This window comes from Diorhabda sublineata, chromosome 1 (genome assembly GCF_026230105.1).
Source record: "Diorhabda sublineata isolate icDioSubl1.1 chromosome 1, icDioSubl1.1, whole genome shotgun sequence".
Lineage (NCBI taxonomy): Eukaryota > Metazoa > Arthropoda > Insecta > Coleoptera > Chrysomelidae > Diorhabda > Diorhabda sublineata.
In genome coordinates this window covers 14,750,489-14,774,250 of record NC_079474.1, presented here as the reverse complement: position 1 = coordinate 14,774,250, position 23,762 = coordinate 14,750,489, and the positions used below count along the sequence as shown (strand labels likewise).

Genomic DNA, 23,762 nt, shown 5'->3' with positions numbered 1-23,762 from the left:
AATACCACATCATCTGAATACAGTAGAAAACTAAAGCCAGAAATAATATGATGAAGCTAGTAAATATATGAAAGAGCGACAAATACACAAACGAAGTGACAACACAAATAAGTAAGGGCTAATAATAAGAAAAACGGTATCAGACAGACGTATAAGAAAAATAATAGATCGAGAAGAAAGTGGCTAAATAAGCAAACTTTCGATGTAAAACATTCTATTTTGATATTTATTTATTATCTTCACCTTCAATATAAACCCTTCCCTTATCCCTACCGCATTCCATACGAATCTCCCGTTGTCTTCGAAACATAATAGGAAGTACGCGTACCGGTATTTCTTTTACAGCTTCAACAGACACAAAACTTGTAGCTTTCAATGTGAATTTGATTCGTCATACGTTTCAGTCATTCTCCATCGCATTCAAAACGTCAATACAAATATTTTTGTTTAGTTAGGTTAGGTTTGGTTAAGTTAAGTTAGGTTAGGTTAGGTTTCTTATTGTTAAAATGTTAGGATTTTAGGTATCAGTTTTGTACAGACTTTTCGCACGTAAAAATTTTCATCCATTTCTGTCGTGGAAGGGCGATCTCTAACATTTCGGTCATCTTAAAAACGTTTAAATCACTCAAAAACATATCTACGCGACAAATATTCATTGCCATACACATTTCATGTGAAATTTTACAACAATTCGTCATCATTTTTAAGGTAAATAAAAAAACAGTCCCTATAGAATCGAAGGCCACGACTACACCTCGGATGCCATAATATTCTAGTTGTGTTAATCAGAATTTTATGATCAACACAATCGAAGGCGTTAGCGAAATCACTGAAGCCGTATAAAATTTATTGTTAAGTGGTATATATTTCATTGAGAACAGAAAACATAGCGTCATTAGGTAGGAAACCAAATTGTTGAGCTATTAAGATTTAATGTTTGAAAAGAAAGATTTTTCACTAGTCGTTCAATAATCTTCAATAGATTTGGTAATAATACAATAGAACGATAGTTATTGATGTTGGTGAAAAGCCCCTTTTCAAAGGATTCGTTGATTAACATAAAAAGTTAATCATCAATTGTAGAAAATTAAAAAAAAAACTTATCTAATAACCAATAGTTGCCGCAAGAAATCTTGTTTTGAATGCTAAGTATGGTTTTCTCTATGATATGATATGACAACGTCGCCTTTTAGAAGCACCCTACATTGAAACCTATAAAGAGAATAGAAGATAAGTAGCGACAAGGCTATTGGAATATCGCATTTATTACAAAAATCACTTGTCAGCACTTACTACATTTCGTATTTTAATTTTTTAAAAAAATAAAAGAACTTCCAATCCAAATACTTTTATTGAAGTATATTTTATTATTTAAAACTAGACGTTATATTATTAACCATTAGGATCGTATTTGGAGGAATCGTTGTTGAACTGGTATTTCTGAATTCCCATCGTTGTGATATTTGTTTCCATATTCGATCTTTAGATATCCCCATAGGATTCTGTAGCAGTTTCAACCAGTTTGGTTGCCATTTTCCTGATAATAACTAAAAGAAAAAGAATAAGCAATCTATCACTAAAGCACTTAAAGTTATTATACCTGATCAAATGGACGAGAATTTATATTGAACATCGTATGAAGTAATGAGATTTGTTTTAAAAAACCCCTTTGTGGCTGGATATCGTCTACCTCATCGTTTACCCCTAGCATCTTGTATATATAATTGGCGTTACATTTTACGAACCAATATAGCATCTGAAAACAAAACTTAGTCCCTCACAAGTGACATGCTGATAATGGTGTCACGTGGAGTGTTATGGACGTAGACGAAGTCGCATCAGCGGGATCCTTTTCTAAACCCCTCTAATACGATGTCACAAAGTGACACTCACGCTTAGAGTCAAGATAAATACCCACTTTACCCCATGGACTACTAGTTTATCTACCTTTCCCTTAGATAACTAGCATAGGTCTATCATCAAACTTCTTGTTTCTTTGATGATTTTCCTATTATAAAATCCATATCTCAAACCTTACCTTTCCACTCTTCGGTGTTCTTTCTCATTCAATAGGAGCAGGTCCTGTTCAATCCTGTATGTTTGGCCGTCTTCCTGAGAAGCTGAACTTCATCTCTCGTAGGCAGACCACCAAAGAGGTCTACCTACAGGTCTGTGTGTGTTCGGTCTCTGAGTTTTAGCCCAACTGTCTCCTGGCATTCTTTCTACGCGATTTCTCCAGAATCTTTTTCGTGCCTTGACCTATTTCACTACATCCTGTACGCCCAATTCTTCTCTTATTTCATCACTCCTTATTTGGTCCCTGAGGGTGACTCTCTTGATGGTTCGCAGTATTTTCATCTCTGCGGATCTTATTATTCTTTTGGTTGTTGATGTCTCGGCTCTGGTTTCTGGTTTCTGAGCTCTTAAGTCAAATAGGGAATGATGCAACCCCAGCTCACCCACTCTTCATATCCCTTTTACAGGACTTTGCTTCAATATTTTTTCTTCAATATAAAAATTTTACTCAAAATTTTTGTTAATTTATAGAAAAAAATCGTAAAGGAAAAATTTTTTCATCCTTTTTATTAACGGTTTCACTCGATATTTTAGTTAAAACGAGTTTTTTCAATTTCTTTCTCAAATTATGACGTTGGATTTTCATCAATAGATATTTACTTGCAGAAATAAAATCTTTATAAAGATCCTCTACAACTTTTATTTGAAACTTGCAAAATATATTTGGAAATCATTTTTTTCCATTTAATTTCAGGCATATCTGCCAAAAACAAGACTGGGCTATTAACGTAATTTAGGAAGGAAAAATTGAGTTAAAAAAATATCCCAGTTACTTATTTAATAGGTTAATTACTAATGACCTTTATGGTCATTAGAAAATAATTTTACTTGCCTTTAGGCTGTTTTTACCAGTGTCTGAAGCTAAAATTTCACTAACTGCGACTTCTGCGAAAATCTGATTTTCTTCCAATCGTTTATACGTGCTTACTGCCACCTCGCTTTCAACGTAAGATTTAACTTGACTTAAGAATTCATCAATTTGATTAGTATGCTTATTATCTTCGTCTATGCTACATAAAGATTCAGCTACAGCTAGAGCTATAGCTTCAGGTGGATTATTAGTAGCTGCTATCATTGATGTAATTTCTTCTATACGAACCTCTTTTTTGATTTCTCTCGATTTTCTCAATAAATAGCTAAAATTTGATAAAGAAAACAATGATTTCTTTGATTGCATTCAGAGTTTAGCAACCTGTAAATAGAACAAACAAGAATTTGGACTAAAGTTGAATTATTTAGTGGGACGATATCCGCTAGGATGTGTTCTTGTAATAAAGATGATATTCTGTATAAAGTAGGGTTAATGTAATCCCAAAATTGGCTAACACACGCTAAAATTATAGACATCCCTTGATACATAGTTGCTTCGGTTTGAATTGCATGAATTACTGTATCTGCAACGATTGGTAGTATTTCTGTTGTAAAATTTAGAATAGCTTCATACCAAGCTGGACGAATTTGATTCCATACCTATAACGAAATGATCAAAAGTATTACAAATTTTACATGTAGAAAAAAAAATTATACATTATATGAATTAGTGACTATTTTAAACTTCATATCATAATTTCTATTCAACAAATGTGTTTTATAAACTGCTTTCCATAAATTGAGAAACTTTAGAAATCAAATACTCTGTAAACAAATTATCATTTTGTCAAAAAAGAGCCATTCATTGAGCTTCTCTTATACACTACAAATAAATAGATGACGTCAAATTTTTACAAAGGATTTTTCACCATTAGAATGACAAAGTAGACGGAAACATTTTCTAAAATGTGAAAACTCAAATTGGGTTATTATTTTCAGCATTGACGTGTCTGAGTGGAAAGTACGAGTCACAGGCATGGGGATAATTAAAAAATAAGGTTTTTCCAAGCTTTCAGACGAATTGATTGTCACCTTAAATTATTTTCTCATTCTAAAGATATGAGGGCTCGTTCCAACCCATCAAAAAACCGTTTCCGGGTCTGTCTTTTCGATACTTGGTTGCTAGCAAGTACTAGCTGGAGATTGTGCAGAAAATATCATTTAAATTGTTCCAATAACGATCCAGACTAGCAGATTGGAACAAATATATAATAACACGAGGACAGTTCAAATTTGGTCGCTGTAGATGGCGCCCTTATATGTTTTGAAAGTCGCCTATTGATTATGTGTTAACTGGGTCCCTTATTAACATTTTAGCATATTTTTGGACGCGAGCGTACGTTTCACGCATGTGTTACGATAATAAGTGAACGTTAAGGCCTCTTTTATGCACGCGTTTTTTATCGCTGGTCGCGCGGCGACAACAAAATCGGCGTTATTTTATGAAACAATATCCAAGCGTTTCTCATCGCGTATCGCTTCCAAATTTGATCAGTTCCAACTATTGCAAGTGGACCACACAACGGCAGTGATTAAAAATGGATCCGTGTTTTTTTACGTATTTGATACATGAAAATTTCATTGAAAAAAGACGCCAGAGACGTTGGGATGTGCATCCAATTAGAATGCAAGATTTCTTAGAAGAGCATGCTATGTGAAAAGTTAAAAAGCAATTTTATTACAAATGTGGAGTTGGTACGGGGATTTGCGTTTGAACCAGGGAAAATATTATCAATGACGTTGAGGTCAGTACTTTTTATATTGTATTAATAGGTGATACTGCTGATAAATGAATAGATATAAATCCGTTGTACAAATATTGCCTGTTTTTGTAATCCGATGATGAATCCCACAAACATGTTTTCTCATTTATTGCATCAATAAAAAATTCAACGTCCAGATTTTCCATGGTACTTCTTCACACATAAACACGACTCTGCAAACTGACTGTTCAAAATGACAACGACAAACGATAATAAACGCACTGCATAAGAGCACCAATTGAAATCAATGTACTTTTGAAACGCCTGTCGCGACGCCTTTTGTAATTCCACGCGACAGGATTTCAGTACGCCACGAAGCAGGCGGCGAGCGGCTGATTGACGTCGATGCATAAAAGCGCACATTTAACAATGTGCTTTTAGAAAATGTCGCGTTTTTTGTCGCCCCACGACCAGCGACATTAAACGCGTACATAAAAGAGACCCAAGTGACGAACGATGTTAAGCAACGTATTGTCGTTCGTTTTTTGACGTGGAGAGGCATTAAAAACACGAAAATTCTTCGGCGTTTATGGAATGAATTCAGCATTGAGTACCTGAGTAGGTATGTTGTAGTTAAATGAGCAAAAGGGTTCAAAGTTGGCCGGGAAACCCTCGGGAATAAGCTGCGTGATCGTTGATTACATTTAACAACGTGCTTTTAGAAAACGTCGCGTTTTTTGTCGCCCCACGACCAGCGACATTAAACGCGTACATAAAAGAGACCCAAGTGACGAACGATGTTAAGCAACGTATTGTCGTTCGTTTTTTGACGTGGAGAGGCATTAAAAACACGAAAATTCTTCGGCGTTTATGGAATGAATTCAGCATTGAGTACCTGAGTAGGTATGTTGTAGTTAAATGAGCAAAAGGGTTCAAAGTTGGCCGGGAAACCCTCGGGAATAAGCTGCGTGATCGTTGATTACATTTAACAACGTGCTTTTAGAAAACGTCGCGTTTTTTGTCGCCCTACGACCAGCGACATTAAACGCGTACATAAAAGAGACCCAAGTGACGAACGATGTTAAGCAACGTATTGTCGTTCGTTTTTTGACGTGGAGAGGCATTAAAAACACGAAAATTCTTCGGCGTTTATGGAATGAATTCAGCATTGAGTACCTGAGTAGGTATGTTGTAGTTAAACGAGCAAAAGGGTTCAAAGTTGGCCGGGAAACCCTCGGGAATAAGCTGCGTGATCGTTGATTACATTTAACAACGTGCTTTTAGAAAATGTCGCGTTTTTTGTCGCCCCACGACCAGCGACATTAAACGCGTACATAAAAGAGACCCAAGTGACGAACGATGTTAAGCAACGTATTGTCGTTCGTTTTTTGACGTGGAGAGGCATTAAAAACACGAAAATTCTTCGGCGTTTATGGAATGAATTCAGCATTGAGTACCTGAGTAGGTATGTTGTAGTTAAACGAGCAAAAGGGTTCAAAGTTGGCCGGGAAACCCTCGGGAATAAGCTGCGTGATCGTTGATTACATTTAACAACGTGCTTTTAGAAAATGTCGCGTTTTTTGTCGCCCCACGACCAGCGACATTAAACGCGTACATAAAAGAGACCCAAGTGACGAACGATGTTAAGCAACGTATTGTCGTTCGTTTTTTGACGTGGAGAGGCATTAAAAACACGAAAATTCTTCGGCGTTTATGGAATGAATTCAGCATTGAGTACCTGAGTAGGTATGTTGTAGTTAAACGAGCAAAAGGGTTCAAAGTTGGCCGGGAAACCCTCGGGAATAAGCTGCGTGATCGTTGATTACATTTAACAACGTGCTTTTAGAAAATGTCGCGTTTTTTGTCGCCCCACGACCAGCGACATTAAACGCGTACATAAAAGAGACCCAAGTGACGAACGATGTTAAGCAACGTATTGTCGTTCGTTTTTTGACGTGGAGAGGCATTAAAAACACGAAAATTCTTCGGCGTTTATGGAATGAATTCAGCATTGAGTACCTGAGTAGGTATGTTGTAGTTAAACGAGCAAAAGGGTTCAAAGTTGGCCGGGAAACCCTCGGGAATAAGCTGCGTGATCGTTGATTACATTTAACAACGTGCTTTTAGAAAATGTCGCGTTTTTTGTCGCCCCACGACCAGCGACATTAAACGCGTACATAAAAGAGACCCAAGTGACGAACGATGTTAAGCAACGTATTGTCGTTCGTTTTTTGACGTGGAGAGGCATTAAAAACACGAAAATTCTTCGGCGTTTATGGAATGAATTCAGCATTGAGTACCTGAGTAGGTATGTTGTAGTTAAACGAGCAAAAGGGTTCAAAGTTGGCCGGGAAACCCTCGGGAATAAGCTGCGTGATCGTTGATTACATTTAACAACGTGCTTTTAGAAAATGTCGCGTTTTTTGTCGCCCCACGACCAGCGACATTAAACGCGTACATAAAAGAGACCCAAGTGACGAACGATGTTAAGCAACGTATTGTCGTTCGTTTTTTGACGTGGAGAGGCATTAAAAACACGAAAATTCTTCGGCGTTTATGGAATGAATTCAGCATTGAGTACCTGAGTAGGTATGTTGTAGTTAAATGAGCGAAAGGGTTCAAAGTTGGCCGGGAAACCCTCGGGAATAAGCTGCGTGATCGTTGATTACATTTAACAACGTGCTTTTAGAAAATGTCGCGTTTTTTGTCGCCCCACGACCAGCGACATTAAACGCATGCATAAAAGAGGCCTAAGTGACGAACGATGTTAAGCAACGTATTGTCGTTCGTTTTTGGACGTGGAAAGGCATTAAAAACACGAAAATTATTCGGCGTTTATGGAATGAATTCAGCATTGAGTACCTGAGTAGGTATGTTGTAGTTAAATGAGCAAAAGGGTTCAAAGTTGGCCGGGAAACCCTCGGGAATAAGCTGCGTGTTCGTTGATTACATTTAACAACGTGCTTTTAGAAAACGTCGCGTTTTTTGTCGCCCCACGACCAGCGACATTAAACGCGTACATAAAAGAGACCCAAGTGACGAACGATGTTAAGCAACGTATTGTCGTTCGTTTTTTGACGTGGAGAGGCATTAAAAACACGAAAATTCTTCGGCGTTTATGGAATGAATTCAGCATTGAGTACCTGAGTAGGTATGTTGTAGTTAAATGAGCAAAAAGGTTCAAAGTTGGCCGGGAAACCCTCGGGAATGAGCTGCGTGATCGTTGATTACATTTAACAACGTGCTTTTGGAGGTATTAAAAACACAAAAATTATTCTGCGTTTATGGAATGAATTCAGCATTGAGTACCTGAGTAGGTCTGTTGCAGTTAAATGGGCCAAAAGGTTCAAAGTTGGCCGGGAAACCCTCGGGAATGAGCCGCGTGTTAGATGATTACTACATGAATGTTCGAAAAACTTCAAATATATGTTCCTCATAACTCTGTACATGTCATATGAGAAGTCGCAATTTCTAAACTTACAATGAATATGAAATACGAAGATTATATACTTGTAATAATTGGTGAAGTTTTTTTTTCTTGTGAAATCTTGGCTCTCGACTTTCGGTAATAAGAAATTATACTCACATGTCTCCTTTCTAAACAATATGCCCAATTAGGTTGTTCAATAATTAGAGGTAACAGAATATCCATTAAATCCGTTTTGTTACCAACAAATAACAAGATTTCTGTCGAAGACAAAATCAAATTATAATAATGGATGGCTTGTAAATTTCCAGAAACCACATTCTCGTCTCCACAGGATCCTTCTTCATTACATAAAAAATATGAACATGTTGAGTTTTTATTTAATGGTTTTTCCATCAAAAGCGTAAAATATTCTCTCATCGAGCTCAATATTATTTGTAGGATTTTGTATTTATTCATGCATAATACCTAAAACAATTATTTCGTATAATGAGACCAGTTTCTATATTAATTGCATCACGAAAATCCAAAACATAACTCAAAGTTATGACTGTGGGCACTCATGAATCGTACCGCCTTCTGATAGACACTTACCATTATAAACTGACAACAGCTGATGACCTTAAAAACTCCAATCAGGTACTTATATTTAAACCTAGCTAAATTGTGAAGCTCAACCAATTGTTTGAACCTCATACGTGCAATTGCTGGTAATTCACCTTTCACGTGATCTGCACGGAAATGTCTTCTTAGATGACCGGGTCTGGTTAAAAGATTATTGCTAGACAAGCAGGAAGCCGGTCTGTAGGTGCGTTAGGTGCTCCGAATAACCTCCAAACAGACGATCTTCTGAGCAGACTCCTCAGCGATATGATCGCCAATCCACTAAGAATGGACCTTAAGCCCACTGATGGATTTCCTTATAACATTTTGGCGAACCAATGACTCCTTTCATTACCCGAGTGATCGAGCAATTAAACTAGCTGGATCAGGCAGTCATCGCCCACCAGTTCACGTAGGAGTTCTTTGCACTCTAGCACAAACATAGGTCACTTCGTTAGAATCAGTTGGGCGTTCAAATCACTTTCATTTTGTCATACAATCAGTGACTACTGACTAGTGCCAAGTGAAAGAAATTTACACAATCATACTCGCGCATATGAAAAAGCTCTTTTCATGAAGCATTTACCCCTGGACGAATGCGCAATAAGACATTCTATATTTCATCAGGACCTCATCGTATTTCGTGTTCCGAGTCCATCTACAGTGACCTAGACAGAGCTGGTTACCAGACCAATGTACCAAATCCTTCAGGTATTTTCCTGCAGGATAATATGTGACCTCATATGAATGAGGGAATGATTTATAAACATATCAATAAAATTTTTCATGTTAATATGATTTAGAAAAGCTGAGTTTTATCGAGTTCTACATTTACCTTCAACAACTGAGCCCAATTTAGTTGCGGCTGACTCAATAACACTGTAAGTTCAAGAGCTATATAGATATCTGGATTTAAATCGTCAATTTTAGTTCCTTGCTGAATTTTTTCATCAAAAATATTTGGTTGTGCGAATGTCATCCATGGGGCAATTCCAGATGTTTTCGATTTACACATTTCTATATCTAAACCTTTGTGGAATACCTAGGAAAGTTATTAATCAAATTTCTGATTGCTTACAACAATAATATTACAAATTATAATTCAAAAAAATGTAAGTTATGAGGTATCAAAAGTTAAGGAATGTCAGCTGTTTAGTTTAAAAGCCTTGAGTGGTTAAGTGTTATCTCTATATCTCTCTATATCTAAGCCTTTGTGGAATATTTAGGAAAGTTATTAATCAAATTTCTGGTTGTTTATAACGATAATCATACAAATTCTAATTCAAAAAATATAAGTTACGAGGTATCAAAAATTGAGGAATGTCAGCTGTTTAGTTTAAAAGCCTTGAGTGGTTTAAGTGTTATCTCTATATCTCTCTATATCTAAGCCTTTGTGGAATATTTAGGAAAGTTATTAATCAAATTTCTGATTGTTTATAACGATAATCATACAAATTCTAATCCAAAAAAATTTAAGTTACGAGGTATCAAAAATTGAGGAATGTCAGCTGTTTAGTTTAAAAGCCTTGAGTGGTTTAAGTGTTATCTCTATATCTCTCTATATCTAAGCCTTTGTGGAATATTTAGGAAAGTTATTAATCAAATTTCTGATTGTTTATAACGATAATCATACAAATTCTAATCCAAAAAAATTTAAGTTACGAGGTATCAAAAATTGAGGAATGTCAGCTGTTTAGTTTAAAAGCCTTGAGTGGTTTAAGTGTTATCTCTATATCTCTCTATATCTAAGCCTTTGTGGAATATTTAGAAAAGTTATTAATCAAATTTCTGATTGTTTATAACGATAATCATACAAATTCTAATCCAAAAAAATTTAAGTTACGAGGTATCAAAAATTGAGGAATGTCAGCTGTTTAGTTTAAAAGCCTTGAGTGGTTTAAGTGTTATCTCTATATCTCTCTATATCTAAGCCTTTGTGGAATATTTAGAAAAGTTATTAATCAAATTTCTGATTGTTTATAACGATAATCATACAAATTCTAATCCAAAAAAATTTAAGTTACGAGGTATCAAAAATTGAGGAATGTCAGCTGTTTAGTTTAAAAGCCTTGAGTGGTTTAAGTGTTATCTCTATATCTCTCTATATCTAAGCCTTTGTGGAATATTTAGGAAAGTTATTAATCAAATTTCTGATTGTTTATAACGATAATCATACAAATTCTAATCCAAAAAAATTTAAGTTACGAGGTATCAAAAATTGAGGAATGTCAGCTGTTTAGTTTAAAAGCCTTGAGTGGTTTAAGTGTTATCTCTATATCTCTCTATATCTAAGCCTTTGTGGAATATTTAGAAAAGTTATTAATCAAATTTCTGATTGTTTATAACGATAATCATACAAATTCTAATCCAAAAAAATTTAAGTTACGAGGTATCAAAAATTGAGGAATGTCAGCTGTTTAGTTTAAAAGCCTTGAGTGGTTTAAGTGTTATCTCTATATCTCTCTATATCTAAGCCTTTGTGGAATATTTAGAAAAGTTATTAATCAAATTTCTGATTGTTTATAACGATAATCATACAAATTCTAATCCAAAAAAATTTAAGTTACGAGGTATCAAAAATTGAGGAATGTCAGCTGTTTAGTTTAAAAGCCTTGAGTGGTTTAAGTGTTATCTCTATATCTCTCTATATCTAATCCTTTGTGGAATATTTAGGAAAGTTATTAATCAAATTTCTGATTGTTTATAACGATAATCATACAAATTCTAATCCAAAAAAATTTAAGTTACGAGGTATCAAAAATTGAGGAATGTCAGCTGTTTAGTTTAAAAGCCTTGAGTGGTTTAAGTGTTATCTCTATATCTCTCTATATCTAATCCTTTGTGGAATATTTAGGAAAGTTATTAATCAAATTTCTGATTGTTTATAACGATAATCATACAAATTCTAATCCAAAAAAATTTAAGTTACGAGGTATCAAAAATTGAGGAATGTCAGCTGTTTAGTTTAAAAGCCTTGAGTGGTTTAAGTGTTATCTCTATATCTCTCTATATCTAAGCCTTTGTGGAATATTTAGAAAAGTTATTAATCAAATTTCTGATTGTTTATAACGATAATCATACAAATTCTAATCCAAAAAAATTTAAGTTACGAGGTATCAAAAATTGAGGAATGTCAGCTGTTTAGTTTAAAAGCCTTGAGTGGTTTAAGTGTTATCTCTATATCTCTCTATATCTAAGCCTTTGTGGAATATTTAGGAAAGTTATTAATCAAATTTCTGATTGTTTATAACGATAATCATACAAATTCTAATCCAAAAAAATTTAAGTTACGAGGTATCAAAAATTGAGGAATGTCAGCTGTTTAGTTTAAAAGCCTTGAGTGGTTTAAGTGTTATCTCTATATCTCTCTATATCTAAGCCTTTGTGGAATATTTAGGAAAGTTATTAATCAAATTTCTGATTGTTTATAACGATAATCATACAAATTCTAATCCAAAAAATATAAGTTACGAGGTATCAAAAATTGAGGAATGTCAGCTGTGTAGTTTAAAAGCCTTGAGTGGTTAAGTGTTATCTCTATATATCTCTATATCTAAGCCTTTGTGGAATATTTAGGAAAGTTATTAATCAAATTTCTGATTGTTTATAACGATAATCATACAAATTCTAATCCAAAAAAATTTAAGTTACGAGGTATCAAAAATTGAGGAATGTCAGCTGTTTAGTTTAAAAGCCTTGAGTGGTTTAAGTGTTATCTCTATATCTCTCTATATCTAAGCCTTTGTGGAATATTTAGGAAAGTTATTAATCAAATTTCTGATTGTTTATAACGATAATCATACAAATTCTAATCCAAAAAAATTTAAGTTACGAGGTATCAAAAATTGAGGAATGTCAGCTGTTTAGTTTAAAAGCCTTGAGTGGTTTAAGTGTTATCTCTATATCTCTCTATATCTAAGCCTTTGTGGAATATTTAGGAAAGTTATTAATCAAATTTCTGATTGTTTATAACGATAATCATACAAATTCTAATCCAAAAAAATTTAAGTTACGAGGTATCAAAAATTGAGGAATGTCAGCTGTTTAGTTTAAAAGCCTTGAGTGGTTTAAGTGTTATCTCTATATCTCTCTATATCTAAGCCTTTGTGGAATATTTAGAAAAGTTATTAATCAAATTTCTGATTGTTTATAACGATAATCATACAAATTCTAATCCAAAAAAATTTAAGTTACGAGGTATCAAAAATTGAGGAATGTCAGCTGTTTAGTTTAAAAGCCTTGAGTGGTTTAAGTGTTATCTCTATATCTCTCTATATCTAAGCCTTTGTGGAATATTTAGAAAAGTTATTAATCAAATTTCTGATTGTTTATAACGATAATCATACAAATTCTAATCCAAAAAAATTTAAGTTACGAGGTATCAAAAATTGAGGAATGTCAGCTGTTTAGTTTAAAAGCCTTGAGTGGTTAAGTGTTATCTCTATATATCTCTATATCTAAGCCTTTGTGGAATATTTAGGAAAGTTATTAATCAAATTTCTGATTGTTTATAACGATAATCATACAAATTCTAATCCAAAAAAATTTAAGTTACGAGGTATCAAAAATTGAGGAATGTCAGCTGTTTAGTTTAAAAGCCTTGAGTGGTTTAAGTGTTATCTCTATATCTCTCTATATCTAAGCCTTTGTGGAATATTTAGGAAAGTTATTAATCAAATTTCTGATTGTTTATAACGATAATCATACAAATTCTAATCCAAAAAAATTTAAGTTACGAGGTATCAAAAATTGAGGAATGTCAGCTGTTTAGTTTAAAAGCCTTGAGTGGTTTAAGTGTTATCTCTATATCTCTCTATATCTAAGCCTTTGTGGAATATTTAGAAAAGTTATTAATCAAATTTCTGATTGTTTATAACGATAATCATACAAATTCTAATCCAAAAAAATTTAAGTTACGAGGTATCAAAAATTGAGGAATGTCAGCTGTTTAGTTTAAAAGCCTTGAGTGGTTTAAGTGTTATCTCTATATCTCTCTATATCTAAGCCTTTGTGGAATATTTAGAAAAGTTATTAATCAAATTTCTGATTGTTTATAACGATAATCATACAAATTCTAATCCAAAAAAATTTAAGTTACGAGGTATCAAAAATTGAGGAATGTCAGCTGTTTAGTTTAAAAGCCTTGAGTGGTTTAAGTGTTATCTCTATATCTCTCTATATCTAAGCCTTTGTGGAATATTTAGAAAAGTTATTAATCAAATTTCTGATTGTTTATAACGATAATCATACAAATTCTAATCCAAAAAAATTTAAGTTACGAGGTATCAAAAATTGAGGAATGTCAGCTGTTTAGTTTAAAAGCCTTGAGTGGTTTAAGTGTTATCTCTATATCTCTCTATATCTAAGCCTTTGTGGAATATTTAGGAAAGTTATTAATCAAATTTCTGATTGTTTATAACGATAATCATACAAATTCTAATCCAAAAAATATAAGTTACGAGGTATCAAAAATTGAGGAATGTCAGCTGTGTAGTTTAAAAGCCTTGAGTGGTTAAGTGTTATCTCTATATATCTCTATATCTAAGCCTTTGTGGAATATTTAGGAAAGTTATTAATCAATTTTCTGATTGTTTATAACGATAATCATACAAATTCTAATCCAAAAAAATATAAGTTACGAGGTATGAAAAATTGAGGAATGTCAGCTGTTTAGTTTAAAAGCCTTGAGTGGTTTAAGTGTTATCTCTATATCTCTCTATATCTAAGCCTTTGTGGAATATTTAGGAAAGTTATTAATCAAATTTCTGATTGTTTATAACGATAATCATACAAATTCTAATCCAAAAAATATAAGTTACGAGGTATCAAAAATTGAGGAATGTCAGCTGTGTAGTTTAAAAGCCTTGAGTGGTTAAGTGTTATCTCTATATATCTCTATATCTAAGCCTTTGTGGAATATTTAGGAAAGTTATTAATCAAATTTCTGATTGTTTATAACGATAATCATACAAATTCTAATCCAAAAAAATTTAAGTTACGAGGTATCAAAAATTGAGGAATGTCAGCTGTTTAGTTTAAAAGCCTTGAGTGGTTTAAGTGTTATCTCTATATCTAAGCCTTTGTGGAATATTTAGGAAAGTTATTAATCAAATTTCTGATTGTTTATAACGATAATCATACAAATTCTAATCCAAAAAATATAAGTTACGAGGTATCAAAAATTGAGGAATGTCAGCTGTGTAGTTTAAAAGCCTTGAGTGGTTAAGTGTTATCTCTATATATCTCTATATCTAAGCCTTTGTGGAATATTTAGGAAAGTTATTAATCAAATTTCTGATTGTTTATAACGATAATCATACAAATTCTAATCCAAAAAATATAAGTTACGAGGTATCAAAAGTTAAGGAATATCAGCTGTTTAGCCTAAAGCCTTAAGTGTTACCTCTATATCTCTCTATATCTAAGCCTTTGTGGAATACTGGAATATTTAGGAAAGTTATTAATCAAAATTCTGATTGCTTACAACAATACTCTTACAAATTATAATTCAAAAAAATGTAAGTTACAAGGTATCAAAAATTGAGAATTGTCAGCTGTTTAACCTAAAGTCTTGAGTGGTTTAAGTGTTTTTAACATGACCGAGAAGATGATTCACGTTCTGGTCGCCCTTTCACATCAAAAACTATCGAAGAAGTTAACCTGGTCAAGTGTTTATTACAAAAAAAGAAGCACAAACTCAGATAAAAATAAAATATGAATGAGTCACAACCCGGTATCCAAATGATCTTGTCGAGCAACGCAAGGTGATTCAATACTTTTGCTTAAAAGCATTGATCTCAACAGCATAAGGATTTTGTGGATACAGTAGTGAAAATATAATATAGATAGACGGTCACGTATAGACGTATATGCAGGTAGAGCAATCTCAAACAAAAATAAAAGTTAATAGTCTCTTGTTGCCGGATAGATATATAACTAATGAACAGTTACACCTGTAAAACAAAGTGAATTATTTGCTTTTTATACCTTATTAAGTATGTCAATAGGAGCAGCTCTTAACAGCAAACAAGTATACAATTCTTGACATTTCGTATGGATATCTCTTAATATTTTAGTACCAGTATTATAAGAGGTACCCGTCAATTCTTTAGCATTATCACATAAAGCAGGTAATAATTCTGCTATACACATCAATACATTGCTTATATCTACCACTATCAATTGATTGCGAGTCTCAGATGGTACTCCCTAAAATGTATTGCAGATAGTGACAAATTAGTTTGTACTACAAAATTTTAAAATAATAAAACACTATACAGGCCCCAAGTGAATAAAAGAATGTTTTTAAATTCGAAAAGATTCGTTGAAATTATAAAAAATTATAGAAACAACTCATCGGAAAATGGAAAAGTTATTTTAACAAAAAAGAATGTTGACAGTCGTTATAATATATAGCAATGGAAGAAGGACTCAAAGCTGGCAGTATTGCATGGAGCAGTTATCTGGTACACGTGTAAAAGCTTTTCAGTTTGACATTGATTTTGCCTGATTGTCTTTTCCATTTATATTGGTAGTTGTAAGTGGGGCATGACTACGAACTATGAAAGTAGTGAATATAAATACAAAAATGTAATAAAGCCCTACCTGCGTATATCTCACAGTTAAAATAGTCAGTGATTCATTTAACATGCCTCCAAATACTCTTTGTGCCATTCTCGGAGGCACGGTGCTCCATAAGTCTTCTTTCGTACCTAAATGTATGAAAATTCACTCGTAATATATATATTTAAATCTCGTTAACTCTACGTTAGTCGCAAATGTTTCTGTCGAAGGCTATAGAGTCTTTAAAAGAAGATTCTGAACAAAAATTGATGGCCAAGTAACCGTAACAGTAATACGTTATAATAAAGAACTTGTCTCATGGCCAAGAGCTTAAGACTACGGTGAATAGATCATATCGTGCAGATGGATGAAGAGTTAATTCTAAAAAGGTTATTGATGATATAAGAAAGGCCGAAAACCGAAGTTAAAATAGCTGGATAACGTCAAAGGAGATGCCAAGATTTGGTGGTGGGCCACCCCTTGACAGAGACTACTGGAAGGAATTATTAGAAACAGTCAAGATTCAATAAAGATCCTTTCGTAAATTTTGTGCCCCCAAAGAAGCGTGCCATGTTTTCCCGTAGACTCTAATTTATATTTATTATTGACTAATCTTCAATTCTTCACTCTAAATCAAGTAAAAATATTTTTCAATTGACATAACTGTAGATTTTTAGAAAGTCACTATTTTGAAGACAAAATTCCGTTTATATTTTTGATATTCCATGATTTGTTGATGCAGTTTCAATTTTTATGACATTGATGACTTTTTAATCTGTCTTCCAAATATTGAGATGTCTGTCATATGTAATTACAGACGAAAAAAATTCCTATCTTATGCAAACCTTGTACTAACATTTACAGTAGAAAAACAAAAAAAAATAAACTATTGCCAAAATTTATACCCAAGACAGTCATAACGAAAATTAGTCATAAGTAGTTTTATTTAACAACAAAATTTTGATCAAGCTCTTCAATTTCAACTAAAATCTTTTAAAGAGAAAATACTATTCATCTATTTAACTTCAAAAAGAAGAATTCTTAACAGCTTAAGAAACATCATCCAACCTTTTTCGGAAATTTAGCCTAGGAACATATCGAGATCTACAAACCTAACTCATCAAAATTCAAACCATTAATGATTAGGACCTCACATTAAAGAAGCAAACCAAAAGGAATGAATAGAGGTCGCTTTTGGATGACCTCTATCTATATAGTGTCTAATTCATCCCTCTTATAAGCTGAAAAATTAATGACTTAAAGCAAAGGAATCTAGTAAATTCAAACTTATAAAAGACGAAATGAATAACAAAGTTTTGTTCGTCCTTTACAAAATTTGTCCAGGAGAATTGCGAATCCAGCAAATGGAAAGGAGACTATGGAACATTCGATGTCGAGTCATCAATATTTTTTGATATAAATCAACCAAAACAAAATTATACAACTGAATCGATTTTTAGTCTTAATTTTGTTCCATTGTTAATTAAAAAAGTGACAGTACTCAAGAAATTTATCAAAATTTCAGCTTCGACAGATACATCGAGAATAACAACAATTGGTGGTATGCTATTAGTGTAACCTTGCATGTATAACCACCACATTTGGATTGTATAAGATCCTCTTTCGGATTCAAAAAAAGGTTTTTCGTCTTCCCAATCCAAACATTCAGCATCTTGTAGAATATAAAGAGATATAAGTCTACAATGTAGATCTAGTAACCTTTCCGCTAACGCCTCGCACATTTCATGATATTTCTTGTAACTGGTTTGCAAATTTTCTATGTTCGTAGTTTTTTCATCTTTTATAGCTCGTATATAGAACCATAGACAGTTTTTTAATAGAGCGGATGCTCCGATTGTTCCAGTGAGAACGGCCAAATCGGCGTGATCTAGAGCTTCTTGGGTAAGGACGTGGAGATGGGCTGGAACGAAATTTTAGCAAATTTTATTGCAATCAAAAGAATCTATAACATTCATCACGTTATCAATTCAAATTTCTTCGTTTTCTTACTTTTGAACCTTATTAGTATTAGTTTTTTTATTTGTTTGTTTATCTGTTTGGATGAAACTTTCATTTTCAAACAATATATTGACTTGAAATTTGAAAGTATTGAAAGCTGGTTATAATGTATAGAAAAGGATTAAAGAGTCAATGAATATAGAAAACCATAGTGCGAAATGTTGATGTATACAGTGAGAAAAAATTCATAACGTATCAAGACACGTAGAGTTTAATTTTTTCTGGGTTTGAATTTTTCAAAGATTTCCCGAGGCGCTGGTTTACTATTAGACAGTTCTGAAGAAGAAGATCTGTCATCAAAAGTCACCAGAACGAGTAGAATCAAATGTCAATAGACCAAATTTCCTGTTGGTGGAGATACACGATTTGAAAAAGTTTTATTTCACTTTCTGGAAGCACTCAAGCATTAATGTTATATGCAGCTAGTCTCATGCACTCAGATTCCAAAAGTACAGCAAAATGCTTGAGAAAATTTGCCATTAGAATCTGTAGCGTCTTTCGGACAGTATCAACGATATCTATAGACCTCCAGGTGAGGAAAAGAAGCTTGAAATACGGTAAAGATAATGTAAAATAAAAGAGAAGAAGGTATCAATGGAAAGCTACCAAAGAAGATGGGATAGTATGGCAGAAAAAGGTAGTTGAACGATTAATAGAAAACAGGGATATGTAAATTATGACCTGAAACAGTTACTTGCACGACGTGAATGTTTCATGGCCTCCTTTTTTCGTTTTAAAATTACAGAATCATCAATTTTTCCTTATTATCTATACTAAAGATTGCAGAAGAAACGTACAACAACCAGAAAATATTGTTCATAAAATGATAGCTAGTAAAGAAGTCTGGAAAACCGTATATGGTGATAAAAATTTTAAATTAGAGACAAAAAGATTTAGTGAATAGACCAAAATAAGTCCAAGCAGTATGATGAAGTAACACCTTCTGGTGGTTCCGTTGAGAAGCGATGAGGAGGGGATTAGTGGGTAAAAATCCCACATATCATAGCAATTCCAGCAGCGGAGATGTTTTTCGATGATATTCCCTTCCACAAAAAAACTTTTTCCAACGGAAACCTATTTGTTTTAAAAGTTATTATGTAGAACAGTGACAAGAACATTGTCTTTTGCTTGAAAATCTTTTCTTTCAAATAATTTTCTATTTGAAATTTTGTTTTTCTTGGTGCTCGGCAAATTTCTCTTCTTTAATAACTCTATAAATCGTAGAATTTCCAAAACCAAGTTGTAAACAATTAAATATCAATATTTTTTCCTTTGCCCTCCAAATTTTCCATAACCATACTAGAATTTACTAAAATTAATCTATTGACAAATATTGGCAAACCTGTGTAAAGATTATGGCTTTTTCTTATATCAATGACAATCAAATCCACTGTTAACCAGCATTATCAACTGATCAATAATTATATTATAAACGATAATGAAAGAACCAACTTAGTTACTTAGAGAGATTGATATCAAATTTTTACCTAGCAACTGATCTGCCGATTTGACAATAAGTGAAACAAATTTAGAAGGATCAGAATCTTTAACGATACCCCCATTGTCATCATCAAGTTGTGTATCTTTTTTGCATTTAGATTTCGGTAAAAAACCAGACGGTTTTTTATGAGCTGCTTCAAATTCTTTCTCCCACCATAACACTAATTTTACTGAAGCGAATGAGGCCGATCGTGGAAAATCTAGTTTCCCTCCGATAATTCCTGCACATATAGTTTCTTGTAAAATAGTTTGATTTTTCTGAAAAAAGAAATTATGACACTTTCATCGTATAAATGAAATACTTAGAATGAAGACTGGTCATGGGAGATATTCCGCCCATCTTGCCAGGCCGGGTATTATACAAACATCAACCTGTATCTCCATGATCTGCTGATCTCAATCGCATTATTTTCGGATGCAGCAATCACATTTATAAAACAAAGAATTTGTTACAGTTACTTGTTAAACAAAAATACTTCATACCTCAAACCTCACACACCTTTTAAGCATAGATAACCGAATAATATTAGATCTAATAGTAAATTTTATCGAGGATATTAAAATTAATATCCAAGTAGTATCAATGAAACTTTCTGTGGCTGATGGATTTGCTTCCCAGCCATTTTTTTACACACACTCATATCGTAAAAACAAATTTCTAATTAACTAATAAATATTAAACCCTTTGAATCCGAAAACACTATGGCCACGACGACGTTTTTAATCTAACAAGCGGTCTCGGCTTCTTTTAACTTTAATGCCATTTACCATGACATTACATTCGATTATATCAAACGTTCGTTTAGATTTTTAATTAGAGTAAGCTTTTGATTAGCTTTAATCAATCGCGGCACCAACATTGAATATATATTATATCAGTTATATGTATGTATATAAAACATATTAAAATCACGAGTGGATAAATGTCAAACGGGTCCGTTCCTCCTTACTCGCTTTGCGCATGCTCTGGAATGTAACGTCGTCTGTGCGGTCAGCTCTCGTCAAATGTCGTCAAACACTTCAGGTAGAAACTTTGTACTTGATTTCTTTTTCAACTATTAAACAATTTGCGTTAATATTTACGTGTACATATATTTTGTATTGATAGGTAAATCATTGAAGTAAGAAAATGTGTAATATTTACGTATATACGTATCGTATTACTTAACTAAAATATCATTTTTTATAACCTCAAAGTAGATTATGGAAGTTAATAATAAAGAAGAACTGATATCTCAATTATTTATTATGGAAAGTAAGAATGAAGAGGAATTGAAGTCTGGATTATTTAATTGTCGTGAGTTAAATGTTATACATACTTTTTATGTATTACAGATAACTATTTACATACAATTACAAATTCAAAACCTAATTAATAAATACACATTTTCCAAATCTATTTTCTTAGTTAATGTTGAGTTATGTGAAAATATTTAGTATTCGAATATTTTTGTATGAATATAAATCCAATTTATTGTAAGGGAATGTTGTCAATGTGTTAGTAATATCAAAAGGGAACAATTTGAATTGATTTTAGAAAAAAATAGTGAATAGAACAAAAGTCCATCCAAATTTTATCGAAAAAATTTTCTGAACGAATATCAATTTTTAGTATCAACATTTTAATAAAACAAAACTAATCACCAATTAATTAAAATCCAATTTTCTGAAGTTTCTTGTAATCGAAGGATGTTATTAATTAATATCAAAATCAAACTGAATAATATGCAAAAAATAGATTAGAAAAAAGCTCAATTTGAACTTTTTTCGAGTAAATTTCTAATTCATGAAAATGTTTTACTGTTTGAACGAACATTTTATTGATATGAAATTAATCCGTCAATAATAATAATATTCTACCAATGAACAAATACTATTTCAAAAGTACCCGCCGAGACGCAGCGCATGCGCAAGGCTAACAAAGAGGAACGGACCCGTTTAGCATTTATCCATTCGTTTAAAATCTGCTAGCGACGTCATACGGGGTAAATTTTATGAATCTACGTCAGATAATAGATTGTGGGACTAGATTTTTGATTAATTAATTGAGAAAAGACTGAAGTCTTTCGTTTTTAACTGTTCGCTTCCATCTCTTCTTCAACCAAGAGGCCTTGTAGATATTATTGAACACATACCATGGAATATTTGTTATCATCCTCAGAAATGACTGAAACCTCATGATAATATTTGTTGTAGACGTGGAACTCCACAGTTGGATTCCATTTGCCGAAATAAGTTTAAGATTGTCTTAATTTATTCTCGATGGATAGTAGGAGTTTTCCGCCAATAAAGTCTTCTATCCAAATAGATTTCAAGATATTTGATTCCTTGTTTTTGCGAAATTTCATGCTCGTTAATTGTAACGAAGAGATAGTTTTCTTAGGTCACGTGGATAGATTTAGACTCGTTAGCTTGAATTCACCATATTGTTGAATCCTGTCCAGATTTAGTTGGTGAATTTGCGATGCAGTTTGAGGATTCCGGAGCAGTACTTTTTACCTTCCAGATCTAGCTCACGGAATCCAAATTGAGTAACTTAGTGTTTATTAAGGCTGAGTATTACTTTGGTCTATAGGAAGTAACTTCTTCGGCCGGTTTTGTAGGTTTAAGTAAGAGGATTATTTCGTTTCGGCAAAATCGTAAGAAATGTGTATATTTTTTCTTCAACTACCTTTATCTTTCATACGTGATAATTTTCTAATCCTAGAGACTAAATTATCCTAAATTAATAAACGACTTACTGTATAGTATTCCATGTCTCTTTGAATAAGGATGTTCACTTTGTCCATTAAATTTCCATCTTCCATTACCTCCATGTTTATTTGAATACTTTGATTGATTGCTTGTATGAAATTTGAATTTACGTTTCAATAAAATGAAATCCGAGTATTTTTATGATATATTTATACACTATTGATCAAACTTAACTCAATCAACAACTAGTTAGTGATAATTATATGAGATGGCGCTATAATATATTCTCAATGCAGTTTCGTGAATATCTTCTTTAATGAGTAAATTTAACGATCAACTTGAAGTATTTTTTCGATAAAAACTTGATGAATAATCTATACAAAATTCATTTCGTGAGTAATTCTCTGTTCAAACATAACTAATTCAGGGAAATTGGATTTCGAACCCGGCGCTCACCTATCCGTTCGACAAACATCAACCGTATTATTACTTGAAATTGACATATGCATTTCAAACTGTATACAGTAAAACTAACCCAATAATCTCTTGATACGTTTGATTGAAATGAAATAGAAACTTCGAGACATCGATATCAATAAATAACATTATTGTCTGCTTTGTTTATTGTTCCATATTTTCAGGTTAAGAAAGGGAAATTATCAAACATTATTGTCATAATTAGAAAAAATAATTTCAATCGGAACGAGTTATTTATATCCTTTTTTATTTTATTCAAATCTGCATTTGAGGTTTCTAGTATACAATATTGAAACAATCGGATAGATAACTTGAAAATTAGAACGTAAAAAACTGTTAAATGACTTACGATTTGTTCAAAACATTAACATTTTCAAAGTATACTAGATATTAAATTAAAAAGATCTTATATATTAAAAAAATTGATGATTTCCATTCAGGCGTTCTACCCAACCTATTTGCTTAATTTTTTTTTTTTTTCGACGAAAGGTATTGATGCACAGATCAGCCATCAACCATCGGATTTCATCTAATTTTCACCATTCTCAAGTTATACTCAAATGCGATTTCCCCCTGTACATTACTTATGGGAGTTTTTCACATACACACGTTCTATCCTCAATATCTCAGGTCTCTATCTATACAAGATAGACCCTCGCTGAAACACCTTCTTTCTTTTGAGTTTTTGAACACTTAAATCGGTTGAGTTGGAAAGGAGCTAGGCGCGGACATTCAATTTGGAGTTATGGATTTTTGTAGGTTTTTGGCAATGTTTCTACATTCAAAGATCTATATCTCAGGTTCTAATATAGCTTTAGAAGTCATTCTTT

The 23,762-nt window shown here is 32.8% G+C and overlaps 1 protein-coding gene across 1 annotated transcript; it reads right to left on the bottom strand.

The window, feature by feature from the left end:
- Positions 1-1,332: 1,332 nt before the first annotated feature.
- On the bottom strand, positions 1,333-22,577 carry LOC130440625 (uncharacterized protein KIAA0825). The gene is made up of 11 exons (XM_056773887.1): positions 22,503-22,577; positions 19,749-20,019; positions 17,822-18,163; positions 16,285-16,391; positions 15,667-15,888; positions 9,515-9,721; positions 8,236-8,544; positions 3,269-3,546; positions 2,909-3,212; positions 1,601-1,756; positions 1,333-1,547 (listed from the first exon to the last, which is right to left on the bottom strand). The coding sequence occupies exons 1-11, from the start codon at positions 22,575-22,577 to the stop codon at positions 1,368-1,370; spliced, it is 2,451 nt and encodes an 816-aa protein (XP_056629865.1). The 3' UTR covers positions 1,333-1,367.
- Positions 22,578-23,762: the final 1,185 nt, after the last annotated feature.

Coding starts and splice junctions, on each gene's coding strand:
- LOC130440625 (XM_056773887.1), bottom strand. CDS start 22,577: ATGGAGGTAATGGAAGATGGAAATTTAATGGACAAAGTGAACATCCTT. Junction 16,392..17,821: donor GTGGTGGTTATACATGCAAG/GTTACACTAATA, acceptor TCATACATTTAG/GTACGAAAGAAGACTTATGG. Junction 3,213..3,268: donor CTTGTTTGTTCTATTTACAG/GTTGCTAAACTC, acceptor ATCAAATTTTAG/CTATTTATTGAGAAAATCGA.